At 41.4% G+C, this 26308-nt stretch overlaps 5 protein-coding genes across 9 annotated transcripts; 3 read left to right on the top strand and 2 right to left on the bottom strand.

Moving 5' to 3' along the window:
* Positions 1–1275: 1275 nt before the first annotated feature.
* On the top strand, positions 1276–3429 carry LOC127899424 (uncharacterized). Its single transcript, XM_052432810.1, has 2 exons — positions 1276–2224; positions 2312–3429. The coding sequence occupies exons 1-2, from the start codon at positions 1378–1380 to the stop codon at positions 3427–3429; spliced, it is 1965 nt and encodes a 654-aa protein (XP_052288770.1). The 5' UTR covers positions 1276–1377.
* A 7081-nt stretch (positions 3430–10510) lies between these two features.
* LOC127899443 (uncharacterized) lies at positions 10511–11091 on the top strand. The gene is made up of 2 exons (XM_052432973.1): positions 10511–10654; positions 10756–11091. The coding sequence occupies exons 1-2, from the start codon at positions 10649–10651 to the stop codon at positions 11089–11091; spliced, it is 342 nt and encodes a 113-aa protein (XP_052288933.1). The 5' UTR covers positions 10511–10648.
* A 5489-nt stretch (positions 11092–16580) lies between these two features.
* Positions 16581–19595, top strand: LOC102625667 (tetraspanin-3-like). Its single transcript, XM_006488117.4, has 2 exons — positions 16581–17258; positions 19041–19595. Exons 1-2 carry the CDS (start codon positions 16746–16748, stop codon positions 19383–19385), a joined length of 858 nt encoding a protein of 285 aa, XP_006488180.1. The 5' UTR covers positions 16581–16745; the 3' UTR covers positions 19386–19595.
* Positions 19596–20669: 1074 nt separating this feature from the next.
* Positions 20670–22216, bottom strand: LOC102624537 (tRNA-splicing endonuclease subunit Sen2-1-like). 3 transcript variants are annotated; one of them, XM_006488112.4, is made up of 2 exons: positions 22014–22216; positions 20670–21529 (listed from the first exon to the last, which is right to left on the bottom strand). In XM_006488112.4, exons 1-2 carry the CDS (start codon positions 22184–22186, stop codon positions 20797–20799), a joined length of 906 nt encoding a protein of 301 aa, XP_006488175.1. In that variant the 5' UTR covers positions 22187–22216; the 3' UTR covers positions 20670–20796. The 3 variants fall into 3 exon arrangements, with proteins under 3 accessions (XP_006488175.1, XP_006488176.1, XP_006488177.1); XM_006488113.4 differs by having other exon boundaries at positions 20670–21552; positions 22014–22162; XM_006488114.4 differs by having other exon boundaries at positions 20670–21533; positions 22014–22154.
* Positions 22217–22369: 153 nt separating this feature from the next.
* LOC102625212 (uncharacterized) lies at positions 22370–25943 on the bottom strand. Of its 3 annotated transcripts, none has more exons than XM_052431867.1 (9): positions 25643–25941; positions 25435–25465; positions 25186–25334; positions 24724–24936; positions 24566–24637; positions 24221–24388; positions 24009–24104; positions 23210–23332; positions 22370–22800 (listed from the first exon to the last, which is right to left on the bottom strand). In XM_052431867.1, the coding sequence occupies exons 4-9, from the start codon at positions 24745–24747 to the stop codon at positions 22738–22740; spliced, it is 546 nt and encodes a 181-aa protein (XP_052287827.1). In that variant the 5' UTR covers positions 24748–24936; positions 25186–25334; positions 25435–25465; positions 25643–25941; the 3' UTR covers positions 22370–22737. The 3 variants fall into 3 exon arrangements, with proteins under 3 accessions (XP_052287827.1, XP_052287828.1, XP_052287830.1); XM_052431868.1 differs by having other exon boundaries at positions 24724–24931; XM_052431870.1 differs by lacking the exon at positions 24009–24104 and having other exon boundaries at positions 25643–25943.
* Between the last annotated feature and the right edge of the window lie 365 nt (positions 25944–26308).

Genomic DNA, 26308 nt, shown 5'->3' with positions numbered 1-26308 from the left:
GAACCACGAGCATTTTCATTTATTTGCCGGTGATATGGAAAACATAGAATTATACTAAGAAGCAATACAACCATCGATAATTTAACCAACAATTCACCTAAATCGAATTACGACACCTGTTGATGCGAGATTCCGGTTCTCCTCGTTCTACGACCAGGATCCCTGCTCGATCAACTCTACCACGACCAGGAGGTCTCCTAGTAATGCTTCTTCTCCGGATGTCCCTGCACACACAGACAAGTCAGAGTACGCCGGTTGTTCTCCCGGCGCAAACCCTCCGACGCTCAAGTCAGATATGAAGGTTCGGGGAACGCTTGCCACAGGTCTTATGGCTTTTTTGTGGTTTTCTCTTTTATCTTAAAAATGCTAACCCTTTTACCTTCGTTGGCTACCTTTTTATAGGCTTCCTCTGAATCTCAGTCTTCCGCTCTTTTCGAGACGGTATGGGACTCCAACTGCTGCGTTATGGGCAAAACATGGGATCTAGCGTGTTACGCCACGGTTCAGGGGAAAGCGTGGCTGCCACGGCTCTGTGAGACCTTGCGTGTTACGCCACGGTTCTGGGGAAAGTGTGGCTGTCATGGCTCCGTGAGATCTTGCGTGTTACGTCGCGGTTCTGGGGAAAGCGTGGCTGTTGTGCCTAGGTTCTCGTGCTGGAGAGCGCGTCTTGCCAACTGCCGTCGACCGGGTCTCCTTGCCTCTCGGTCTCTAGCCGGAATGGCCTCATGCCTTTTATAGGAATTGGCCTCGCGGACGACAACATCGTGGACGAGCAGGATGTTTCTGCTCCTGTTCTTCCACGCGCCAGGCTTTAACGGAAAACACCGGTGCGCAGAACTCCGCCATCAGATGTCTGCTCGTCATTCCTGGTCCCTTCGACGCATTTGTCCCAAACAGTATCCCTCCCAAACACCGGTCCCCCAGTTTCTGGTGTTGGGTAATGTAGTGGACCAGCAGTAGAAACTCGATAGTACTCGCTCGCGTGGGTTTGGAAAAGGCTGCCAGGAGTCATGTCGCATTTAATTGCGGACGAGGTGACGTGGCAGAAATCCCCCCCTCCATTTGAATTTCAAACCGACGGTTACGGGATTCTCGGAATATGCGTCATTAAATGCTGGCAGCCCAAGAGTTTGCTTCTCAGTAAGGAAACCCAAAATCTTCAAACACGAACTCGTCATTTTCTCCATTCTTGTCTCTCCGGCGAATGAACCTCGGCGCCAAAGCTGTCATCCCTGTCTCTCTCTGACCGAGTCCCTGCTTCAGGTATTTTTTCTATTTTTTTTTTTTTTCGGTATCGGTTAGTTGTAGGTAATCTCCTTTCTCTCTGCTTTGCTTGAGGTTGTAGTTGGCGGTGGTGTTTTGGTTAGAACTTAGGATATGTCGAAGGGTAAGGAGAAGGTCGTTGAGGTTGGTGACGACGAACTAGGTTTTTTGCCTAGTCTGCCCGCTGATTTTGCTTTTGATCCCGGGATCCCCTTAGAGCCCATTAGGTCTAGTGTTGGTACTAGCGCTAGGAGGATGTCTCCCCAAACAACCTCCTCGAGCGACAGTAGCGATGAAGAAGGGTCTTCTGGATCGGAGAACACTTTGAGTGAGGGTCAAGGGGATGATTCTAGTGAGGCGTCCCCATCAGGAGCATCACGACCAGAAGAACGGGGTACAGTAGGGGGTAGAGCCTTGTCGCGTGATTATGCCATTGACTACATGTCGTGTACGACCACGTTTGACGAGCTCAATGACCTCCGACTTAGGTATAGTATTCCTGGTGAGATACCTCTTAGGATCCCAGGAAAAAAGGATACACCTAGCCGGCCTCCCAGGGGACACGTTACCCTGTATCTGGAGAGCTTTAAGTATGGGCTGAGGTGTCCCTTGCAGCCTTACTTTGCCCGGATACTTAACGGGCTAAATCTGGCTCCTGGTCAGCTGAACCCCAACGGGTGGAGAGTGCTCTCTGGTCTGTTCATATTGTGGGACAGATGTTGCCAAAGCGAGCCCACGGTTGATGAGGTGAAGCATCTGTACCAGCTGAAGAGCAGCCCTAAAGATGCCGGCTGGTACTACTTCCAATCTGGTACCAAGAGCAGGAAACCCATAACTGATCTTCCAACTGGTGGTGGTGGGACTTGGAAGAGGAAATTCTTTTTTGCTGGGGGTCCCTGGGGTCAAGTTGCACAAATAGACGGGAAGGATTGTCGCGTCCCACCCCGTTTCACGGTCCCAGGTTGCCTGCTCGCTTTAGATGTCTTGTATCCATAATTGTTCCTGCTGTATTGGTTTGTCTCTAACCAAGTGTCTGTTTGTGCTGTAGTTTCCTGGGGTGTTCACTTCCCGCTCCGACCTGGTCTGCTTAAACGGGTCGAGGCTGTATTGGCCAATTCCTGCTCGAGCCGAGAACTGCTATCTACATACAACTTCCTCGAGTCTCGGTTGATACTTCCTGGCCATAAGATGGAGGACGCAGTGATTGGAGCTCTGACCAGGAAACGCTCTCGGCCTCCAACAACCGATAGGGACCAGGACAAAGATGCTCCCGCTGCGAAGCGAAAGAACATCGTGCAGCAGGTTCCTCCCTTGCAGGCTCTCCCTCCTGCCTCTGCTAGAGTCGGGGAATCCAGTAGAGCGGCCACTGATCCTGCTTCCTCTTCTCCACCTGTTGTGCCTCGGTCCCGCTTACCCGACAGCCGACCAGAACACTTGGTTCCCTATCTCAATGAGTTGTCTAAACTCGTGAGCAAGAAGGACCTGGAGGGCTTTGACGGTTGTACCCTGGGCGAGCTGGTGGGAGCCATGCAGTACAGTGCTTTCCATCTCAGCTGCATGGCCACCTACTATAAGGCCAAGGTTGGCCGTTACGACAGGAAGATGAAGGAGGACATTCAATCGGCGACGACCAGAGCTGACGTTGCCGAGAAAAAGGCGGGGGAGCTAAACGTTGAGAACCTCAAGCTGATAGAGCAAGAGTCCCTTGCTCAAGCAAAAGCCATTACACTCGAGGAGGAGCTGACCAAGGTTAAGGAGGATCTCCAAGGGCAGAGGGCTATGTATGAGGCTCAGCTCGAATCTCTCCGCGATTCCCACCGAGCTCATGTAGAGAACTTGGAGAGGGAGGCCGACAACCAGTACGACCAGGGACTTCGGCATTCGTATCGTTGTATCATGGCCGTCCTCGGGAAGCAACACCCTGATCTGAAGATGGATGACCTTGCAGCTGGTGTTGCTCAACATATGGACGAGGAGGCGGCCAAGGAAGATGCCGAGGGGTTAGAGCCGATCGTGATTGAGGAGGGTAACTCTCCTCCTCGTGCAGTCCCTGCTGATGTTGGCGAGGCGAGCACCCCCCCGGACGCAACTGGTGATACCCCTCCCGCACCCGAGGAGGTCCAGCCAACCGATGCTGCTCGGCTCACTGACCCACCATCTTTTTGATATATTTCTTCTTGTATTGTAATGAACAACGTTTATGAAATTTATCCCCTCTGTTAGCCATTAATAAAAATGTTGTTGATTACTATCTCGTGTCGTACTCATGAATTAATTTTCGTCTGAAACGCTGATCGCTTCTGTCTCGCCGTAAGACAGGCTTTGAGACTTGGTGAGGCCTTTGCGTGCCGTAGAAAACTTTCCAAATGCTTTGGAGCCTGCTCGCCTTCTCGCGAACGAGCAGATCCTTGCATGCTGGGCTTTTGTCTGGCCCTAAGACAGGCTTTGAGACTTTGTCGAGCCTTCGCATGCCTTAGGATTTTCTTCAAACGATTTGGATTCTGCTGCCTTCTCGTGGCCGAGCAGATCCTGGCATGCTTGGCTTCTGTCTCGCCATAAGACAGGCTCTGAGACTTGGCGAGCCTTTGCATGCCTTAGGATTTTCTTCAAACGATTTGGATTCTGCTGCCTTCTCGTGGCCGAGCAGATCCTGGCATGCTTGGCTTCTGTCTCGCCATAAGACAGGCTCTGAGACTTGGCGAGCCTTTGCATGCCTTAGGATTTTCTTCAAACGATTTGGATTCTGCTGCCTTCTCGTGGCCGAGCAGATCCTGGCATGCTTGGCTTCTGTCTCGCCATAAGACAGGCTCTGAGACTTGGCGAGCCTTTGCATGCCTTAGGATTTTCTTCAAACGATTTGGATTCTGCTGCCTTCTCGTGGCCGAGCAGATCCTGGCATGCTTGGCTTCTGTCTCGCCATAAGACAGGCTCTGAGACTTGGCGAGCCTTTGCATGCCTTAGGATTTTCTTCAAACGATTTGGATTCTGCTGCCTTCTCGTGGCCGAGCAGATCCTGGCATGCTTGGCTTCTGTCTCGCCATAAGACAGGCTCTGAGACTTGGCGAGCCTTTGCATGCCTTAGGATTTTCTTCAAACGATTTGGATTCTGCTGCCTTCTCGTGGCCGAGCAGATCCTGGCATGCTTGGCTTCTGTCTCGCCATAAGACAGGCTCTGAGACTTGGCGAGCCTTTGCATGCCTTAGGATTTTCTTCAAACGATTTGGATTCTGCTGCCTTCTCGTGGCCGAGCAGATCCTGGCATGCTTGGCTTCTGTCTCGCCATAAGACAGGCTCTGAGACTTGGCGAGCCTTTGCATGCCTTAGGATTTTTTTTTTTTTTTTTTTTTTCGGTTTCAAGCGAAATAAATTCGTCGACGTTACATTAATGGCAGGATTTGACTTACATGAAATTGTTCGGACATAAAACATAAAAATAAAAGATAGACAGCATGAGCAGAAATTGCTTTAAAATGTGAGCAAGTCTTACTGGAAGTATTTTCGGAGGTGTGCTGCGTTCCATGGGCGTTTCACTTCGTGGCCGTCCGCGCGAACCAGCTTGTAAGCTCCGGGCCCCGCTATCTGCTTGACTCTATACGGCCCTTCCCAATTCGGTCCCAGCACTCCTTGAGTCGAATCTTTGGTGCTCTGATTCACTCTTCTCAGTACCCAGTCTCCGACCCTGAATTGCCGTATGTTCACCTTCTGGTTATAATACCGAGCAACCCTCTGTTGGTAAGTGACTGATCGCTCGGCTGCTTGTTCCCTCCTCTCCATTAGCAGATCAAGATTCAAACATATCTGCTCGTCGTTCTCCTGCTCATTGAAATGATCTGTCCGGTGTGTGGTCGTTCCTACCTCAGCCGGCACGACCGCTTCATGTCCGAAAGCCAAAGCGAACGGTGTCTCCCCCGTTGCGGTTTTGTGGGTTGTTCTGTATGCCCATAGCACACCTGACAGCTCGTCAACCCACGCACCCTTTTTTGCTCCGAGCCTGGTTTTCAGAAGCCTCTTGACTGTCTTGTTGGCTGCTTCTACTTGTCCATTCGATTGGGGGTGAGCAGGCGAGCAATACTTCAGCTCTATCCCGAGATTCTGGCAGAAATCCCTGAAGCTGTGATTATCGAACTGCCTGCCATTATCCGTTACCAAGGCATATGGGATCCCGTATCGACAGACCAGGTTTCTCCACACGAAGTCTGTTGTTTTCTTCTCTGTGATCCTGCTAAGGGCTTCTACCTCTATCCACTTCGTGAAGTAATCTATAGCGACTATCGCATGTGTTGCTGCTCCTCGTCCCTTTGGCAATGGGCCGATCAGATCAATTCCCCATTGAGCGAATGGCCAAGGGGAGGCCATGGAGGTGAGCTTCTCTGGTGGTTGGTTAGAAAAATTTGCAAAACTCTGGCAGCTTGCACAGCTCCTGGTCTTCCTTTGCGCATCCTGGTGCATCGTCGGCCAGAAATATCCCTGCCTTAAGACCTTGTGGGCCAGGGACCTCCCGCCAGAATGATTTCCGCAAATTCCTTCATGCACTTCCCTCAGCACGTAATCCGCGTCGTCATCGTCCAAACACCGAAGGAACGGTAATGTATATCCTCGTCGATACAGTACCCCATCGATCATCGTGTATCTCGAGGCCTGAGCTCTAATCTTCCGAGCCCGTAGCTTATCTGGTGGTAAGACCCCGTCTCTAAGGTACGAAACTATCGGGTCCCTCCACGAGCTTTTTTGTTCTATCCGCAACACCCCCAAATTTTGCTCGATACTCGGGCGAGACTTTACTTCTAGGGGGACCGACTTTGGCATTTTTGGGTCGGCGACGGCTGCCATCCTAGCCAAAATGTCTGCTCGACTATTCTGCTCCCTGGGGATTTGTATCACCTCCACTGCTTCGAACTTCCCCATCATCTGCCTGACTATCCTTAGGTACTGTTCCATCTTCTCCTCTCTTGGTTGGAATCTTTCACTGACATGATTCGCAACCAGCTGGGAATCGGTTCTGATCTTAACTCTGTCCGCTTTCACGGCCCTAGCCAATTCCAGCCCTGCTATCAAGGCTTCATATTCTGCCTGGTTATTTGTGGCTGCAAATTCCAACTTTACAGCATAAGAGATCTCCTCCCCCTCTGGGCCTTCCAGGACAATCCCTGCTCCTGAGCCCCGCTCTCCTGATGACCCATCCACAGATATCTGCCATACTTGAGTTTCGTCGTTGCCTATATCTGCATCTTGCTGATCCAAGCATACTTCAGGCTCCGCGAACTCAGCTACGAAATCGGCCATTGCCTGGGCCTTTATCGCCGCGCGGGGTTTATAGTCTAAGTCGAATTCGCTCAGCTCTACAGCCCATTTGACGAGCCGACCAGAGGCATCCGGCTTGTGCAGAATTTGACGCAATGGCTGGTTGGTGATTACCGAGACCGGGAATGCTTGAAAGTACGGCCTCAACTTCCGAGCAGCAACCACAAGGGCCAGTGCCCATTTCTCCATCGTTGGGTATCTGGTCTCAGCGTCGAGCAGGGCCTTGCTGGTGTAGTATATCGGATACTGAATTCCTTCTTCCTCTCTCACCAGAACGGAACTGGCGGCCCGATCAGATACCGCCAAATACAGATTCAACTTGTCCCCATCCCTCGGTGTGGACAGTAGCGGAGCTTGCTGCAAGTAATGCTTCAAGTTCCGGAAGGCTTCCTCGCATTCTGGGGTCCATTCCGTTTTCTTTCCCCTCCTTATCACTTGAAAGAATGGCTGACACTTATCTATAGCCTTGGATATGAATCTGCTCAACGCCGCCAACCTCCCCGTGAGGCTCTGCATCTCCTTCAGGTTTCGAGGAGACGTCATTTGCACAATCGCCTGGATCTTCTCGGGATTTGCTTCAATCCCCCTATGGCTCACCATGAATCCCAGGAATTTCCCGGACTCGACCCCGAAAGCACACTTCTCCGGGTTGAGCTTCATCTTATACTTCCTCAAAAGCTCGAACGTCTCCTCGAGATGTCTGACATGTTCCTTCGGGACTTTGGACTTGGTGATCATGTCGTCCACGTACACCTCCATGGTTTTCCCGATCAAGGGCTTAAAGACTTTATTCACCAGCCTTTGATAGGTGGCCCCAGCATTCTTGAGACCGAATGGCATCACCCTGTAACAGAACAGACCTTGGTTAGTGATGAAAGCCGTGCTCTCCTCATCCGGCTCGTACATGGGGATCTGGTTGTATCCCGAGAATGCGTCCATGAAGCTAAGCAGACCATGTCCAGCCGTTGAATCTACTAGCTGATCGATCTTTGGTAAAGGGAAGCTGTCTTTTGGGCACGCCTTATTGAGGTCTGTGAAATCCACACACATCCTCCACTTGCCGTTCGCCTTCTTTACCAACACCACGTTCGATATCCACTCTGGGTAATTAACTTCCCGAATGAACCCTGCTCTCAGAAGCTTCTCCACCTCATCACTTACAGCCTCATACCTCTCCTGGTTGAAGCACCTCCTCTTCTGCCTTACTGCCCGAGCACCTTTCTTTATTGCCAGCCTATGACATGCTACCTCTGGGTCAATCCCTGGCATGTCCTCATGTGTCCAGGCAAACACGTCGGCATGAGCCTGTAAGCATTTCACCAACTCCTGCTTTTGCTCTCCCTCAAGTCTCGACCCGATTCTGATCGTCTTTCCCGGGTTCTCCGGTCCCATGCTTACTGTTTCCAGATCCTCTACGGGTTCTTGTCTGCCAGTCTTGTTTTCCACTCGGGTATCGAGGGATGTTATCTGCATCGCCTCCCTCGCTGCCGAGGAGTAGCAGCTTCTTGCGATCCTCTGGTCTCCTCGTACCACTCCGACTACCCCATTCACCCGGTACTTTAGAGACAGATAATGGTTGGACAGCACCGCTTTGCTCATCCTTAAAAATGGCCGACCTAGGATCATCTGGTAAGGACCTTCCTCGTCCACTACGACGAAGTCCAGTATCATTGTTCTTTCTGTCGGGGGGCTCCCGATTGTGATAGGCAGTTCGACCACGCCCAGAGGGACCAGCTTCCCTCCTCCGAACCCCTTCAAGGAGGTGTTGGTGTATTCCAACTTCCGGTCGGCTATTCCCATCTCTTCCAAAGTTGATTTAAATAGCACATCAACTGAGCTCCCCGTATCAACCAGTATCCGGTCAAACTTCTTGCTAGCGATCGTGGCCTTGATGACTAAAGCGTCCTCGTGGGGGTATAGAATCCCTTCCTCATCCTCATCCGTCCACATGATTGGCACTTGCCTGACCCTTGCTCGTTTGGCTGCTGGGGTGTTGAAGAGTATCTCTTTACTGGTCATGGCGTATCTGGCATAATTTTTTCTCGATCTGTTCGAATCTCCAGCCAACGTTGGGCCCCCAGCTATCACCCTCGCTGCGGGCGGCTCGCGTCTCAAGATTCCATCACTCTGCTCCCCTTCATCCGTGGTGGCCACCATCGGGAAAGTCCCATCCATAAACTCGTCCAGGTACCGATTTCTCACCAAATCTTCGACCTGGGTCTTGAGATCTCTACACTCTGCTGTGGTATGGCCATGGGTGCCATGGAACTTACAATAACGTCCTCTATCCCTCCTGTTGGGTAGCTTTGTTATTGGTGTGGGGAGGTGCAGCAGCCCTCGACCCTTTATGGCCTCGTACACCTCATCCAGGGGCATCTTCAAGGGAGTGTACCGCCCATAGTCCTGGTTCTGGTCGACCAGATGCACTGCTCTTTCTCTGTTTGCCCCACTGTGAGTTGGGGGCGGTGGGAGTGCTTCTGGTCTGCTCGTCCTGCTACCGTGGGAATGTTGATGAAGGTCGCCGGATGCCGAATCATGTCTTCTCCAAGGCTCCCTAGCTGGGGAGCGAGGAGGTGGCGCCCTGCTGCGCTGATACTGTGGCGGCCTCTGATGAGGCTGGTAAGCAATTACCCTACCTCCTGCTCCACTACCGGAGATCTGGTGGTCCCTCCTCCTGTTCGGTCCATTAGTTGGTAATGCTTTCTTCTCTTTCCTCCCTAACCCTTCCAACTGGTCTGTCTTGATCCGTGCAGCCTTCTCCTCCTCAATCTCGATGTCTCTTTTAGCCTGTTCGTATGTGGCTGCATACGTTTGAATAGCTGGGCTTCTCAAATTGTACCACAGCCTTCCTATCTTCACCCCTTCTTTCAGTCCCCTTAACGCCTGAGGGTGGTTGAAGGCTCCCAAGTCGAGGACAGCCCGATGAAACCTCTTGATGAATTCCCGAAGGGTTTCTTGCTCCCCCTGTTTCATGCTCTTCAGCTCCATCATGTCATCTTCCGGCGACATTGCCCCACTAAACTGCTCTGCGAATTCCTGGCACATCTGCTCGAAGGTTTTTATGCTGCCCCGAGGAAGTTTCCTGTACCATTCTCGTGCACGTCCCTCAAGGGATAGTGGGAACACCCTGCACCTTTGGGATGGAGATAATCCCTGGACCCCCGTTATGTCGTTGAAGCGCTCTATGTGCACCAGCGGGTCAGTTCTTCCCGAGTATCTGAGGTCGGGGAGGCGGAAATCTCTTGGAATAACTGCCCTCATGATCTCTGCTGCGAGCGGTGATTCCCCGTCCAGCATTATCCTCCAACCAGGGGCTCTGTTCCTCCCTTGCATGTCATCAATTATTTGCGCTAGCCTTCGCACTTCCTCCTCCAGCTGTCCTGCGCGACCAGGGTCGCGCGCTGCAGCTTGATCCCGCTCTCGCTCTGCATCATGTAAGTGTTGCCTCAGTTCTGTTTCCTCTGCGTTCACCACCCCGTCGCCCCCGTCACAAGTCTGTCTTACCGGGGACTGCTCTCTTTCTCTATGAAATTCTCCCCGCAGAGGTACGTTACCTCTCTCACCGCCAAATCTCCCAGCGGTTCGACTTCTCTCCGCACTATCGGTACCTGGTGCCGCTCCACCGCCTCTCACCCTTCCCTCTTGGGTTACCCTTCGCTCGTTCCGCAGCTCATGCAGGATGGTTGTCAAGGTTTCCATCTGCTTTTCCATTCGCTCCATCCGGTCGAACATGACTTTTTCCCGTGCTTCGCTGATCACCTCCCTCAGCGTCACGGAATCGTTAAGCCTTATGTCACCCCCTTGTGCGCTACTTCCTCCTATCTCCATTGACTTTCGCTTACTCCACCCCTCTTCTTGCTACCGACAGAAGCTTTTTGCTCTGGATCCCCACAGACGGCGCCAAAATGTTGATGCGAGATTCCGGTTCTCCTCGTTCTACGACCAGGATCCCTGCTCGATCAACTCTACCACGACCAGGAGGTCTCCTAGTAATGCTTCTTCTCCGGATGTCCCTGCACACACAGACAAGTCAGAGTACGCCGGTTGTTCTCCCGGCGCAAACCCTCCGACGCTCAAGTCAGATATGAAGGTTCGGGGAACGCTTGCCACAGGTCTTATGGCTTTTTTGTGGTTTTCTCTTTTATCTTAAAAATGCTAACCCTTTTACCTTCGTTGGCTACCTTTTTATAGGCTTCCTCTGAATCTCAGTCTTCCGCTCTTTTCGAGACGGTATGGGACTCCAACTGCTGCGTTATGGGCAAAACATGGGATCTAGCGTGTTACGCCACGGTTCAGGGGAAAGCGTGGCTGCCACGGCTCTGTGAGACCTTGCGTGTTACGCCACGGTTCTGGGGAAAGTGTGGCTGTCATGGCTCCGTGAGATCTTGCGTGTTACGTCGCGGTTCTGGGGAAAGCGTGGCTGTTGTGCCTAGGTTCTCGTGCTGGAGAGCGCGTCTTGCCAACTGCCGTCGACCGGGTCTCCTCGCCTCTCGGTCTCTAGCCGGAATGGCCTCATGCCTTTTATAGGAATTGGCCTCGCGGACGACAACATCGTGGACGAGCAGGATGTTTCTGCTCCTGTTCTTCCACGCGCCAGGCTTTAACGGAAAACACCGGTGCGCAGAACTCCGCCATCAGATGTCTGCTCGTCATTCCTGGTCCCTTCGACGCATTTGTCCCAAACAGTATCCCTCCCAAACAACACCTATTATATTTCTTAAATAAAACGCCCACGTGAAAATTTTTTGTTTGATATCGAAGCATTTTACGTAGTCTTGTAATTGTGGGCAACCGTTGTTACATACACTTTAAAGTAATCCAACATAAAGTTTCATATTATTAAAGTCAATTTAAATTATTTACACGGGATTTTAGATTTGAGTTTCATGAAAACCTACGTTTTACTTAAATTGGAAATGAATATAACTTGATTAAAAAAATCAAGTCAAGCGTTTGCACGAAAGATAGAAGAAAATAAATGTGGAAAGAAGCAATGGGACAATAAATGTGTGGTCAGTGGTCATGGCCGCCCATGATACTTGATGCGTAAGGTAGCGAATAGCGATTGTGCAAATCGCAATTGATGCCTAAATCCTGGACGATCGGTAGCCTGTGGTGCGTGCTACATGTGCTTCGATAATTGGCAGGACATGGGAACACAGTGGTTAATTTAAAAGTCATTAGAACGTATCATAACTTTTGTCCTTTTATGCCTTAACAAATGTTAAATTTTATTGAGAACCTTGTACTGATTTTTATTTATAATTATTTTCTATCTAAATCCTTCGTTAAATTTCATTTGGCACTTGTTCTTTTCGACTTTTATTTTTCTTTTCCTCTTCTTCCCCGGTTGTCAACATTAGCAACACACCTTATAAGGGATGCTGGATTAAATAATAGAATAAAATAAGAATATGAAATAATAAGATATTAGGTTATTTCTTATAATAAGGTGTTCAACAAAATTTGATATATGTTAAGGTCTAAATGACGATAGTATGGTACATACGGTGAACTCGTTACACTATGGTTGAATTTAGAATGTAAGGTTATTAAGTTGACTACTCATAACTTCATCACAAATGCAATAGAACTGATAAAAATATATTATTAATCCCAAGATTTCTCCCATATATATATATACACACACATAATATTTTAATTCAAATTTCAGTCATTTCATTTTTCTAGTTCACTTTATTTTATTTTATTTTTTGAATTATTGATACGTTTTATAGATGTTATTGATATTTACATTAGATATCTATCAACACCACTTAAATCAATTCTCTTATAGCATATCCTAGTTTGTATCCTCACAAATAGGATAAATGCCCACTTGCACCTATTTTTTTTTTTTTTAATTAAGAAAGGAAATGAGAGTGGCCAAGAATTAACTTTGATAATTCTATGTATTTAATCATTATTTTATGTTGGATATTTATAAAATTCATTGTTTTTTTTTTTTTAAAAAAAGACGCTCGTACAGCCATGAAACTTCTGAGACACATTTTTACCAGATCAACATATACAAAGCTTCAAGTACCAATTTTTAAGCAAGTCGTAGCTTTGTAAAAGGCACAAGAATAATTTTAGATTTATTAATTAACCAATTTAAAGAAATATATATTTTTTTCAATTTCAGTTTGACTTTGGCCGCAGACAGTGGAAATCAAAATCTCACAGCACCGACAACTTTACAAAGTAGATCCGTTATGTATTCGCCACGTGTTATAAATGGGATCCACCAGTTCACGGATTATCGAAGTGCACTGTTTCGATTCAAAATATCACATCAAAACTTTTTTCTCAAAACTATTTTTAGATTTATTTAAAAAAAAAACTCTTTTTTATTAATATATTTTCAGATTTATGTTTTAAAAAAGTACGTTTGTGTTTTTTTCTTTAAATTTTTAAAGTTTGAATAGATACGAATTTAACTGAAATTTGAATAAATTTAAATGAATACCTGAATAATGTATTTATTTTTTATTTTTTAATATCTAAATAGAAAATTTTAAATTATAATGGTTTGATATATATATATATATATATTTTTATGTGGCACATACCTTTATTTTTCATAATTTAGAAATTTTGTAAGTTGATAAGTTTGATAGAATTGAAAATATGATACTATCATTGTTTCTTAATTTAATCTTATAATAAAAGATTTAATTATAATATCAACTTTCATTATAAAATCAACACTGATGTTTTAGTTTTTATTTATCACAATTGATACAATCGGATTCGTTATATATTTTGGTTGTGTTAATGTTACCATGTAAATAAAAATTTAAAGTAGATAAAAAAATAACTTCAAGGATAATATGAAAATACTAAATTTATCATATATTGAAAATATATGAATTTTAAAGAGTATTTTTTAAATTTAAAATTATAACTTTTCATTTAAATTTCAAATAAAAGTAGACTATTTTTACTTCTTTTATTAAGATAAAATTATCTACTAATGAGTGATAAGTTAGAAAACAAATAACTAAAAATAAATAAATGTTAAAAAAAGAAAACCCCTACGTGTGGGTAAAGGAAATATAGTAAAATATTTGAACTGCACAATTTACCAACAGAAGTCTGTCCAAAAGGTATCGTTTTAATAACAACATCTAATATTTTCTCATTCGAATAATTTCCATCCCATATTCACTTAAATTTATTTGAATACTTTCACATGTTGTATTAATGCAATTTTTTTACTACAATATAATAACTTTAAATTCAGAAGTTCACCGAGAATTTAAATGCATACAATATATGACAACCGAGCTCGGTATGTACTGAACACAATTAAAAAGTATGCACCAAGCATTCAAATTAATAATCCAACGATTTTTATCTCCACTTATTTTTGAATGGGATAATTTAATTTTGAAAATATAATTTTAAAAAATTTAAAATTGGCAGCTGATGCTTTGACTAAGTTTACTCTTAGTTGTAGTCAGTGTCTTGTATGGGTGAAAAAATTATTCACAATATTTAGCTTGTTTTCTTGAGTAATGATATAGTCACAAATTTTTGTACAAACTGATGTGGCGTTAATTCATTAGTTGAATTAAATATCTCTTGACCTACATGATTTATTTATATTATTTTATATTTCTATTTAACCAATGAATTAATGCCACATCAGTTTGTACAAGAATTTGTGGTTGTATCATCACTCGGTTTTCTTTGATCTTTTTCCTAGAATAATAAGTATTAATTTATTCCACCCCAACCCTCTTTCAAAACGAGAAATTCTAAAATACATTATATGTATCATGTCAGTCATATAATAAGAAAATGTTATTATGATATGTGTAAATTTATTTTAAAAAATCATCATGCGAATGGTGATTATATTAAATTCAACTATACATATCATACATACATAAATTAATTATAATACATTAGAGTTATTCAATAATTTCTCCTTCAAAGCAGTTTAAAAAAAAAAAAGGGAAATATCGTAATGAATAATATTTTAAAGAATAATGAGCGGCCCCGCCATGTTAAAGGTTGCTGGGAATCAGGAGGCAGGGACCATAAAGAATGGGTCAGTTGGGCTCCCATCAATTAAGCCCATAATTTTTATTTTGGACCTTTTTTCTGTATAGATTATATTTATTTTTTAAATGATATCTACACTTTTTTTTTTTGGTTAAATGAATACATTAAAGTCAATCTACATCATCAAATTTATTGGATAATATTTAATAGGACAAACGTTTCGATGTCAATGGGGGTACCTTTCATTGTCTCGGAATGATGTTGTACGAAGAAATTTCTGGAAAAAAAAAATATCATTAGTCTCATACGTGTCACATGCGTTGTGTTACATAATTGATAAAAAACAACGACAACAACAATATCAACATATAAAGTAACTTTATTATTTGGCCACTTAAACCTTCGGATTATAAGATAGTATAAACAAATTATTATAAAAAGAATTCCCACAATTTTTTTTTTGAATTAAAATTCGCACAATTTTTTAATAATGAACCAGACGCCCCCATCTTTTAAATTATTATTTTTAATGTTAATACGCCTTTATATGCATGGCCAAAAAAGCAAAAAAAGAAAAAAAAAAAAAGAGTGTTAATGATTATTAATTCTTATTAGCACAGTGAGCAGATGAGTCAAAACCTAACAATTTTGGATACTAGCTGAAGGTATTGGAAAAAGAAAGCAACTTCATAAATATCCAAGCACCCACCAATTTAAAAGCCAAAATCAGAGGAAGCACTTCGAATTTATTACAAGGTGACTCCAATCTTAAAGTATCCAGCACGTGCCAGAAGAGACGGATAAATTCAAACTGCGAATAATACGGAAGAAGACTGGTAATTTCTCTGCGACACTAACTTGTAATAATAGAATTATTATCTATTGCTTTACTCCATCACCTTACTCAACACCCATATCCTTCAAGACAAGCAAACAATTCAAAACTTCACTATCTCTCCTTAATAATAATAATAATAAAAATAAAACCCATTTCGATTATATATTTGTGTGACACGTGCTCAGTTCAAAGAATTTAGAGGAGTTATTTGCAAATCATTCTTTTGTTTTTCAGAGGGAGTATCTGACCGTATAATAATTTTAAGAGAAAATTGCAAAGTCGTAGTTTATAATTTCATAGTAAAATGTACTGATGCTAGTGATATTTTCTTTTCTTTATAGCTCAGAAAATGAAACACGCTATGCATTTTGGAAAATAACCATGTGGGATGAAAACAAAAAAAAAGATAAGGTACATAATATGAACCAAACACATGTCATTTCTCAGTACTACTACAAGCTGCAATCACATCAACATCAATTCAAAAATAAATTTTGTATCTCAATTTTTGTAATTAATATTGTACTCTTAACTTTATTTTAAATATTGATTATTTATTAAATTATTAAATTATATATATATATATATATATTTATAATTATTATTATATAATATATTATACTGGTATTTATAATTAAAATTTATATTATTATATTAAATTTTATAAAATAGATGCATAGATAAATAATTTTCATAAAAAAATATTGCTATTTTATTCGTATTTTATAAAAAAAAATTATAAATATTTAATTCTTATAATATTTTTGTAAAAGCTTGAACCGCTACCTCACGCTTGTGAGGGCGGCAGCCGATCACTTCGGCCAAACTTCAGTGGCTACTGTACTCTTAACTTGATGATAGGTAGAATAGAGTGTTTTTGCTAATGCACCTGGTGGATGCCACATGGGCAGGCCAAAGCTAGGTGATTTCTTGCGTAAATCTCATTTGAATTGAATGCAGATTTTAAGCTATCCTAATAAACCCCTGAGTTACGCAATAATTACTTGACTTTCTGTACTATTCCGGATAAAGTGATAAACCAAAACCTGCAGTGTATCCGGACAAATCAACCTATGAAACCACGCCACCTATACACGGTTAGGGGCATTTGGGTCATTTCATTGATTTACTGTTCTTTCCCAATATATATAAGAAAACAAGCTCTTTGTACACCTGACCACCCCACCTGCCACCCGCATCTCTCTGTACTTGTCAGGCTTCCAAAAGCAAGTTCTATGTATATTATTTTGTTTGTTTATACATCAGCTTAAAGAAGAAGAAACTCAAGAACCCATAACCAAAAAACATCCAAAAAAAAAAAAAAAGGAAAATGAGAAATAGCAATCACTTGATAGGCCTGCTAAACTTCTTCACATTTTTATTGTCAATACCAATTATCGGAGGGGGCATATGGCTAAGCAGCAGAGCCAACAACACCGACTGTCTCAAGTTTCTGCAGTGGCCGTTGATCGTCATCGGAGTCTCCATCATGGTCGTCTCCCTGGCAGGTTTCGCCGGCGCCTGTTACCGCAACACGCACCTCATGCGGTTTTATCTATTTGTCATGTTCTTTATCATTGCTGCCCTCATCGGGTTCATTATCTTTGCCTATGCGGTGACGGACAAAGGGTCGGGCCGGCCTGTGATGGACCGGGCTTACTCGGAGTATCATTTGGAGGACTATTCCGGTTGGCTGAAGGACCGGGTAACTGATGACAGCTACTGGGGGAAGATCAGTTCTTGTATTAGAGATTCTAAAGTTTGTCCCAAGATGCGCAGAGTTATTAATGGTGCCCCTGAAACTGCTGATATGTTTTCTCTCAGGAAGCTTAACCCTGTTCAGGTATATATGCTTTATTCACATATATTTTTAATTTTTTGATTCTATTTCCATTTTTTTGCTTCATTTGTTTCTGCTTTCTTGTTTCACGAGCATTTACTACAGGATGGCCTTATTTTTTTTTCCTGGGTATTTGGGTACAAACTTCTCTAATGATGATTTTTTCTTGTCAATCTTTTGGTTAGTTATGGTATAATTAGCTTGAAATCTTTCTTCAAAACTTTTTTTTTTTATATTTTATTTTTAAAGTAGCACGACTGAGAACTAAACCCTTAAGCGGCCTTGGTGTTTAGATTTCAAAATTTTGTGTTACTTTTAGATGTTCCTAATAGTGGCTTAGTGTTTGAAAAAGGTAAAGGTTAAGGAGGAAATGGGATTTATTAATTTATCTGACTATCTAAGGAAGTGAATCACACACTTTGCTCGAAGGTTGATGTAGATCCAGTATATGCGGCGAGTTCTGGTTGGGAGTTATTTGATAATATTTCAAACTTAATCCACCCTCTGATTTGTCTTTTAGCCATATGATGATATTTTGTGGAATTTAATAATAAGACAATTAATTACATATAATATTGGTTCTTGATCATTATAAAACGCCAGTGGACCACAAAGGGCGGTGGCCTAATTAGCCAAGTTCCTCAAGGCCCAATAATTGTGTTCCCATAACCAAACCATCAATAGCCTAACAATAGGCAAAATTGTTATTTTAGAAAAAGAAATTATATGATTGTGGTCTAGAAACCTAAACGGAGTCGTTCCTTTATTTTGCAATCTAAGAAAATCTCTTTTGCTTTCTTGCGGTCTTGCCGTTAATTATTTGGGGTTGGCAAACAAAATATCATGCATAGTAATACTGTAACAGTAGTAGCCCCTTTCTTATTTTACTAGATGGCCCCAAAATAACTAGTAACAGAATGTTCTCTTGGCCAATTATTTGAAAGTGTCGGGTGGCTTTTCTTTTGCTTTTATCAAAACAGTGGTGTTTTTGTTTTGAGCGGAATATCCTGTTTGCTTTTCCATTTTCCGTCGGTTTGCTAGAAAAAGAATCTGAAGATAAAAGTTAGATATCTTATCTTTAGAAATTGATTTTCTCCGGTACCAAACGTTTTTAGCCGTTATTTCGCTGCATGCTTTAGCTAGCAAGTGACTTGGACAAGGTACCAAATCTTAACCAGTGGTGGTAATTGTTGACATTCTTCAAAGAAATTTCAATTTACCTTGAATATAACAAGGGATCTAGTGGCTATTATTGAAATAAGTTATGTAAATGGTAAGCTTAATCTATTGCGTCATGTTTTCTTTCCTAACTTATATTTGTTATCAGTCGTTGTCTTCCTATATTGCAACTATAAACTATTATGTAGTAATGAATAGGCAACATTTTTACCATGACGTGGCCTGCTGTGCATAACTAGGTTATAGGAATCATACCATCAACAATTTGCATCGAAGTAAGAATCTGAAAACCTCATCTTTCGATTCTCAAGTAGACCTTTCCGATTTTAAATTTCCGATATATTTTATAACATGTCATTTCCCAACATAAAAGATCTAGATCCTTTGTATGACACAGCAAAAGTGAAGTTCAAGATATGTATACAGATCCAGACATCCAGTTCCAACAGTAAAGTTCTCATGGAAACTGTGTGCTTTGCTTTTATCATCTTCCACCAGAAGAGATACTCAGAACTATTCCAATTCGAACAATTTAATTTATCTACAAATGCAATATCTTCAGTAGATAATACCTTTGATATTAATTTTCCTGTATGATACCTGCAGTCCGGTTGCTGCAAACCCCCAGCAGAGTGTGGCTTTGTCTATGAGAATGAGACTTTATGGAACCCTGGAGGGGGGCTGGTGGGAAGCAACCCTGACTGCACAAGGTGGAGTAACGATCAAGAGCAATTATGCTATCAATGCGACTCATGCAAAGCTGGTGTTCTGGCCAGCCTCAAGAAGAGCTGGAGGAAGGTCTCAGTGATCAACATTGTCGTGTTGATAATCCTGGTGATTTTCTATGTGATTGGATGTGCAGCTTTTAGGAATAATCGTCGTATTGATAATGATGAACCCTACGGTGAAGCTAGGATGACAAAATCACGACCTAGTAGGATTCAGTTTTAACAAAAAAGTGCAAGACATGGAAGGTTAGTTTGCTAAGTTTTGTAATTTATTTTAAGGTTTCGGCATTCCGTTAGGACTGGTTTGTTCAGATAAGGGAACTCAAATTTTTGGTTTTAATAAAACGTTGGCTGTATATGTTGTGTTCACAATGTACTCTCTCTTTTGTCAATCTTCCATTTGGAAATAGCAAAAGACACTATTAAGTATCAAGACTAGTGGATTGGAGAATGAATTTTATTTTATACTGAAATGTACATGTGTGGTGGTGCATATTGATCAAGCAGGAAAAAAGGAACCCAATAAAAACAAATCCTGGATTTAGACAACTGATCAAAGATGGAATGCTGCAGATCTGAAATCACAAATGTTTTTTAACCAAGAAATGTGTTGGGATAAACAAATGCAGTGCCTCATTCTATTTGAAGATTTGCAAGAACCAGTAAGGGACGGCTACAAATTTCAACTTAGAACTACTTACGCGAATTCTTATCAAAAGGAAAGATTCTTGTATGCGATCAATGTTTTGGGAAAAGAAACAAATGGTTCGGACTAATGGTCGTCCGTAAACACCATATTTAGTTAAGTTAGTCTTAGGCGTCCGTTTGCAAATTCCAAGTTTCAACCTCACAAGGGGACATCAAAACTGGAACTAGCACAAGTATCTAGTCAAACCCAAGATAAGAGAACATGATTGCCAATAAAGAATCAGATTAAGAACACGAGACGAGTTGCTCAATGTGACATCATAATCCACATCATGCATGTGCATTAAACTCCAGAAATGTGTAAAGAAAGACGAGGAAACCAGATTTTGGTTGTTGGAGCGTTGTGCTCTGCCCATGTCTCGCACAACTGACAAAACTACAGTTTATCAACCGACCGGCCATTTTGTCTTCCTCGCAAACAATATTATTTTTTCAGACTTTCATATACAAGACAAGAATCTTGGATACTCCTGCTAGGCTGTGACAGAAGCAGGTTATGCAAGTTCATTTTCCTTAATAATTATGAAAAAAAGGAATCCGTTTATGTGTTCAGGCTGCTCAACACACGTGGCCAACCCACATTTAGATTCCATTTAACTAAAATTGTAGCATCATGCATCAGAAGAGTACAAACTTCAATCCTTCTGGAAACAGACATCCCATCCCGTCCCCTTCTTCGCTCCCCATGTCAAATTCCAATTACAAGACCTGAAAGGAGAGCGGGGCAGCTGGAACAGGGGCAATGTAAAAGTCATTCTAAGGCAAGAGAATGATTTTAGATGATAAAAGAAATTGAATAGACCTGGAAAAAGCTTCCCTTCCATAAAAAAATAATACGAAAGAGACCAAAGCTTCCATTTCATCAAGAAAAAATAAAATAAAATAAAATACAGATGGAGCATCCAAAACTAAAATCAAGATCCTTCTTATTTGATTCCATTTGCAACTGTTGCTGGATCCTCTCGGCACTGTTCTGGACTCCATCTCGAGATTGTTCTTTCTTCAACAGCATACTGCTCCAAACATGAAGGAGTGGCAGTACCCTGGCCATTTTTATTGATGGTGAGAATCAACAGTGTTTTTGCAACACCTCCACAAAGTCGAACTGTGCAATGAATATCCGACCACACCCTTAACCGTCCATTTTCACCATCTTCACCTTCTGCTAAAACAAGCACAGCATACTCAGAATGAACCAGAGATGGATGATGACGGTAGGCAACAAAGTCCACGCCATACTGTGATCCTGACCTCACAACCCAATTTTTCTTTCGTAGATGTGAATAAGCCTTGTAAAGTAAAGGAAATGTTTCCTTCTTCGCTTTCATGTACTGCCATAGCTCGTCATCATTCTTCGTAGAATTATCTTCACCAACAATCTTAAGGCATTTTAACGAATGGCATAAATAAAAACCTTCTTCCATACCTAGTTGATACCATTGCTTATCCTTTTCAGCTGTAACAATAGGTCGGCCAAAACATGCACGGTTGAGAAGCTCGGTTTGTTCTGCTTCCACAGCTAGAAGCGCGCTATACCCAGCGAGCACTGCATGAGCTTCTGACTGGACTAGAGAAGAATGTAAATCTGAGATGATTTTGGACATGGGATCTGCCAGAGCTTTTGCTTCCGAGGCCCTTCCTTTCCATCTCGGCCCCATGCTGTCTTTCAATAGATCAAGAACCTAACATTTAAGTAAATGCATTTGGTTGAAGTTCAAGAAAACAGTCTTAACAGCTAGTTTACACTCTTCGTTCTTGATTTGTTGTTTTTGACGAGATTATATTCATTCAAATCATATCCAAAACAATCTAAATTCTACTGCAGCTTCAAAATGTTTTTCGGGATTATGAACCAAAATCCCACAGGGTTCATCCAAACTTGAATAAATTCAATTGAACTGAATTATCCAACTAAAGCTAAGCAGATTATTACTTTTAGTTAGATGAGGCATTTCTTCGAACATGTCCAATGCATATCATATAAATATTAGATTATCAACAGAATCTGGAAGTTCAATTGTCATGTGGCTTGGTATACTAATTAAAAGTGCTGTAATTTCAAATAAAATCAATAAAATTTTTATTCTTAATAGAATGACTGCTACTTCAAATTTGCTTTATTGAGAAGAAAAACGATTGATACCTTTTACGTGAAGGAAATTGGACAAGGAAGGAACAGCACCCCCAGAGAGAAAAAGCAGCAAAGCCGTTTGGAATTGGAGTTCTTTGATTAATTGACTTACAAAATAGGGCCGAGTTACTGAAACTTAATACCCAAACTATGTACTTAACGAAATCTAACTCATTCAAGCGCATGATATGAAGCCCAAAACCAAAAGCAGTCTCAGTGACGAATTACAAATTTTTATTTGAGCTTTGCAAATTGTGCTTCGAGGGTTCCTCCAATTCTAACAATCGCCAATCAACTGCAAACAACTCATCTGTGCCTTCCCGAAAGCTAATAACATGCCAAACCCTCAACACAGCGATGGTGGAAGATGAACGAAATTAGAGTCGATTACATATTTAAACATATAACGACATGAAATTTCCAGCAATATCTAGTAAACGATACAATAGTCAATTTGTCATCACCATGACCTCAACTAAAATAGAAATCATGGGAAATACTGCTGAACCTGAGACCCCTACTTACAGAATAAATGAAATAATTAATTATTAATAATATTTTCAGAATTTTCAATGTGGACTTGGGTAATCCTAATTTGCAATCTGTTCTTGTAAAATCTGTAGGCTTTGCCAAATACATCTGCAGAAGAATCATTTGACTTGTGGCTCAGAGCATAAACCTTTAGCTCATGCACCCCAGAAATATTGGGAGGACTTTTAGTCTCAAATTTTCTTCATCACAAGAAACATCGACTTTCAAATCCTTCCTTGGTTGTCATCGAGGTTGGCTTGCCAAGTCTCTGTTTTAAAGTGCAAGTTAAACATTATATCAGTGACTTGAAATAATTAGCATCACAGTGTTTTCAATGAATAACTTGAAAAGAAAAAAAACTTGAAATTCCCCCCTAATTGCTTTTCTTAAAAGATATTGATACTTCAGAAGATAAAAATGAGGCCTTATTGCTTAGTTCTGATGTCACCAGTATTTTAGCCAGCTGACAATATATAATTTCAAGAAATTTTATTCATTTGATACAATGTTGACCAGTTTCGAGAAGTAGGACCTGTGACTTGCTCAAGTTTTGATGCTACGACCCACAAAATTTGGCAAGCAATGAAATCTTTTTGAAGCATGAAGGTTTCCCAGATACACATAACACAACTTCTAAAGTTCGATTCATATGGAGAGATGTTATGAAACACGCTTACCTCATTCAATGAGGAACCACTTTGTTGTTCAATCTCACGTATTTGTTGCATTGTCATTCCAAACCATTCATCAATCCAGCCAAAACAATTCCGATGGCTTTCAAGAAAAAGCGCACGTTCGCCCTGTGAAAAAATGATCAAGTAAATAAATAAAGACAATAAAGTAGGTCAAAGTGTCACAACACAATAACCAATATCATTCTCTTTTCAGTTACTCTTCCTCCCTGCTTTACTCTTCTTATTTCGATGTTTCGCACTTGTTAGTTTTGAATTTTCCTTCAAATAGGACCATATGACTTTCTTTTAAAGGCAACTGGTATTGTAATCCTCCAACCATTTTTCCTTATTGAATTGCACTATCAAGAAGGAAGCTTCTATGACATTTAAGGATTATTCCTAGATTTTCTTTAAGGTGCATTAGCCTCAGCTAGTAGGCAGCAAAAGGATTTCTTCAATGTCTACTCAGAGAGATGGTACTTAATGCCCCAGCAGAGGTACAAAGGGAATTGTAGCATTGCTTATCACAATAATTTTTTCCTTTTTGTCCCTTTCTCTCTTATTTTGTACATATAATCTTTTACCTAATACAAAAGCTTGAACTTCCAAAAAAAAAAAAAAAAGGAAGTAGGGAGCATCATAATGGTGAGTCTGAATAACTAAGACCACATTTCTCAAAATAAGATTATTGATGTCAAAGTCTTGTTCTTTTTCTCAAAAGTAATTTTCGCATTGTCGTTAGTAAAGTAATCTGCACTAAAAGTCAAATATTGATAGATTGCTTAAGTCCGAGAAAAATTACTGCCAATAAAGCTTGTTCGAGTCGATAACCAAATCCCCAGTATGGTGCATCTATAGTCACCAATTTATATGCTGTCATAACAGGATTGCACCTATCCTGTAAATGTTATTGTCATGTCACTGATCGTCAATATAAATCAAGGAGCAAGACATTGAGTGGAAGCAAATAGATTTAAACATAATGCAATGTTTATTGTTAAGGAAGATACAAACCTGCCAGCCCTCTGAAAGTGGACCACGTCCAGTTCTCTTTGATTTGAATTTAGAGAAGTCTACGTTGTTACTAGCAATGGCATAGCTCCAATAATCCCTTGCAGTTGAAGCAATATCAAGAACTTCAACCTGTCTGGCTGCTAGTTGTTCTTCGCTCAAGTTATGCACCTAGTTTATCATCTTCACAGTCAAGAGATGCCGAAAAAACAAGAAAAGATCGACAGGGAATAGTGCAACTTCACATTGATGAATAATTAAAATCCATTCTGACAATAATGTCTCAACAAAAGTATGGATTTCAGTGGTACTTGGTCACAAACTGCAGAAATATTAAGAGGAACTCACATTGTCTGACCGCCCATTGTCAGCTTTATGAACAGTTTCAATGGTGAGACTGAATTTGGTGAAATACGGGCACTGCAGAAATAAGTCGATGAACGTGTTACTGACTATAATATGAAACAATTGCATCCAAAAAATAGAATTTTGCAACAAAATATTACCTTGATTACTGAGGAATGAGGCATTTGTGTACAGAAGAACAAAATAACGTGTCAATACAAGTTTGAGAAAAGAAAGAGACAGACAGTATATGCAGAAAGTGAAACAGGAGAATATGGTAACCTGTTTTGCATCTTGGATATGAATTCCAGGCTTCCTCGTGCATTACAAGAGCATCTGCTGGCGCAAAAGTTTTAAGCCAAGCAGGAGCTTTACTACAAACAGAAAATGTAATGTTAGGCAATCATAACCCCCAATTTTGAAATCTTCTATCTGCAATGCAGCTGGTAATAAACTTATACTGACCAAATAAAATTTGCAACTCCTTTTTCTAAACCCATACATAAATAGTAGTGAGACTAAAATAGACTATAGTAAGCTCATAATCTGGTAGAACCAATCATCAAATAATAAAAACAACTAAACTTTAGCAGATTAAGATTATTTCTGATTCATTGAATTACCTTTGGAAACGATACACTTTAAAAGTGTATTGACCTCTTCCAAATACATCGTGTTCAAAGGGTCTATTCTCCAAGACATCAACACCCTCATCACCATTTGAATTCTGTTGCTGCATCTTTGCGACCATGTACATCTGAGCCACCTGATACTGAAACCCGAAACAATCCATAAGCTCTGTTATGAACTAACCAATCTAAATAACAGAAACTTAATCAAATTAACCAAAAAAGTTGCTTAAGTGGGATTACCTCTTCTAACGACATGGGCATGACAATTCGACTTCACAGAAAAATCCCACATAGAAAAGTTGCAAGTTAAGGGCTTTCCAATAGGTCCAATCACCGGAATCATAGGACAGATGTATGAAAATAAATAAATCAAAGCTTATAGATGAAAATTTGGTCAACTTTTATGTATCATAATAGCTATGAACAAAACTTAAATATTAGAGGATACAATTCCTTGATTTGCACCATTTTCAGCGACTCCTTGTTGTATGCAGAAACAAGAAACTATTGAAGTAAAACGGTAACGTTAGACTGCGCAAAATTCTAATGAACAAGCAGCTGAAAGTTGAAACGGGAAGACAGAGAACAGAAGAGAATAAGTTTTGCCAAACTGGAAATTATTAAATGAATTTAAGCGTTGGAAAGATCAATGATGGGGCAGAGTGGGGTTGCTTCAGCCTGCAGGCAGGGCCAGCAAATTTTTTGTTTGGACAGGATTCGACAGTTGACGTGTAAAAGCTTAAACGCGAAGTCCGTGTGTTCAAAATCAATATATCAAAAAGCGAAGTCTTTTGTCACGCCTCTTGGTCAACCTTGGCTTCCATTTGACTTTTACCGACGTCGATTGTTTGAGTTAAAACGCGCAAATGCTTATGATTGGCTCTCGTGCGATCTGTCGGCTTGAATTGAAACTTCCGTCGAAATGAATTTGTAAGAAGGTTATAAATCTATTATTCGTGGAATTGTCATCTTTGCTTCTATTTTTAATAGAATTCAATTTATTCTTCGAGGGATAATAATTCTTTTTCGGAAAAACTTTAAGAATTTTGATGATTAAGCTTTAATAATTAGAAGACTACTATTGATTTGAAGTTTAAATGATAGTTGTATATAA

The sequence above is a fragment of the Citrus sinensis genome, chromosome 8 (genome assembly GCF_022201045.2).
Source record: "Citrus sinensis cultivar Valencia sweet orange chromosome 8, DVS_A1.0, whole genome shotgun sequence".
Taxonomy (NCBI): Eukaryota; Viridiplantae; Streptophyta; class Magnoliopsida; order Sapindales; family Rutaceae; genus Citrus; species Citrus sinensis.
The sequence above is the reverse complement of the archived record's forward strand: the minus strand, read 5'-3'. Positions and strand labels throughout refer to the sequence as shown.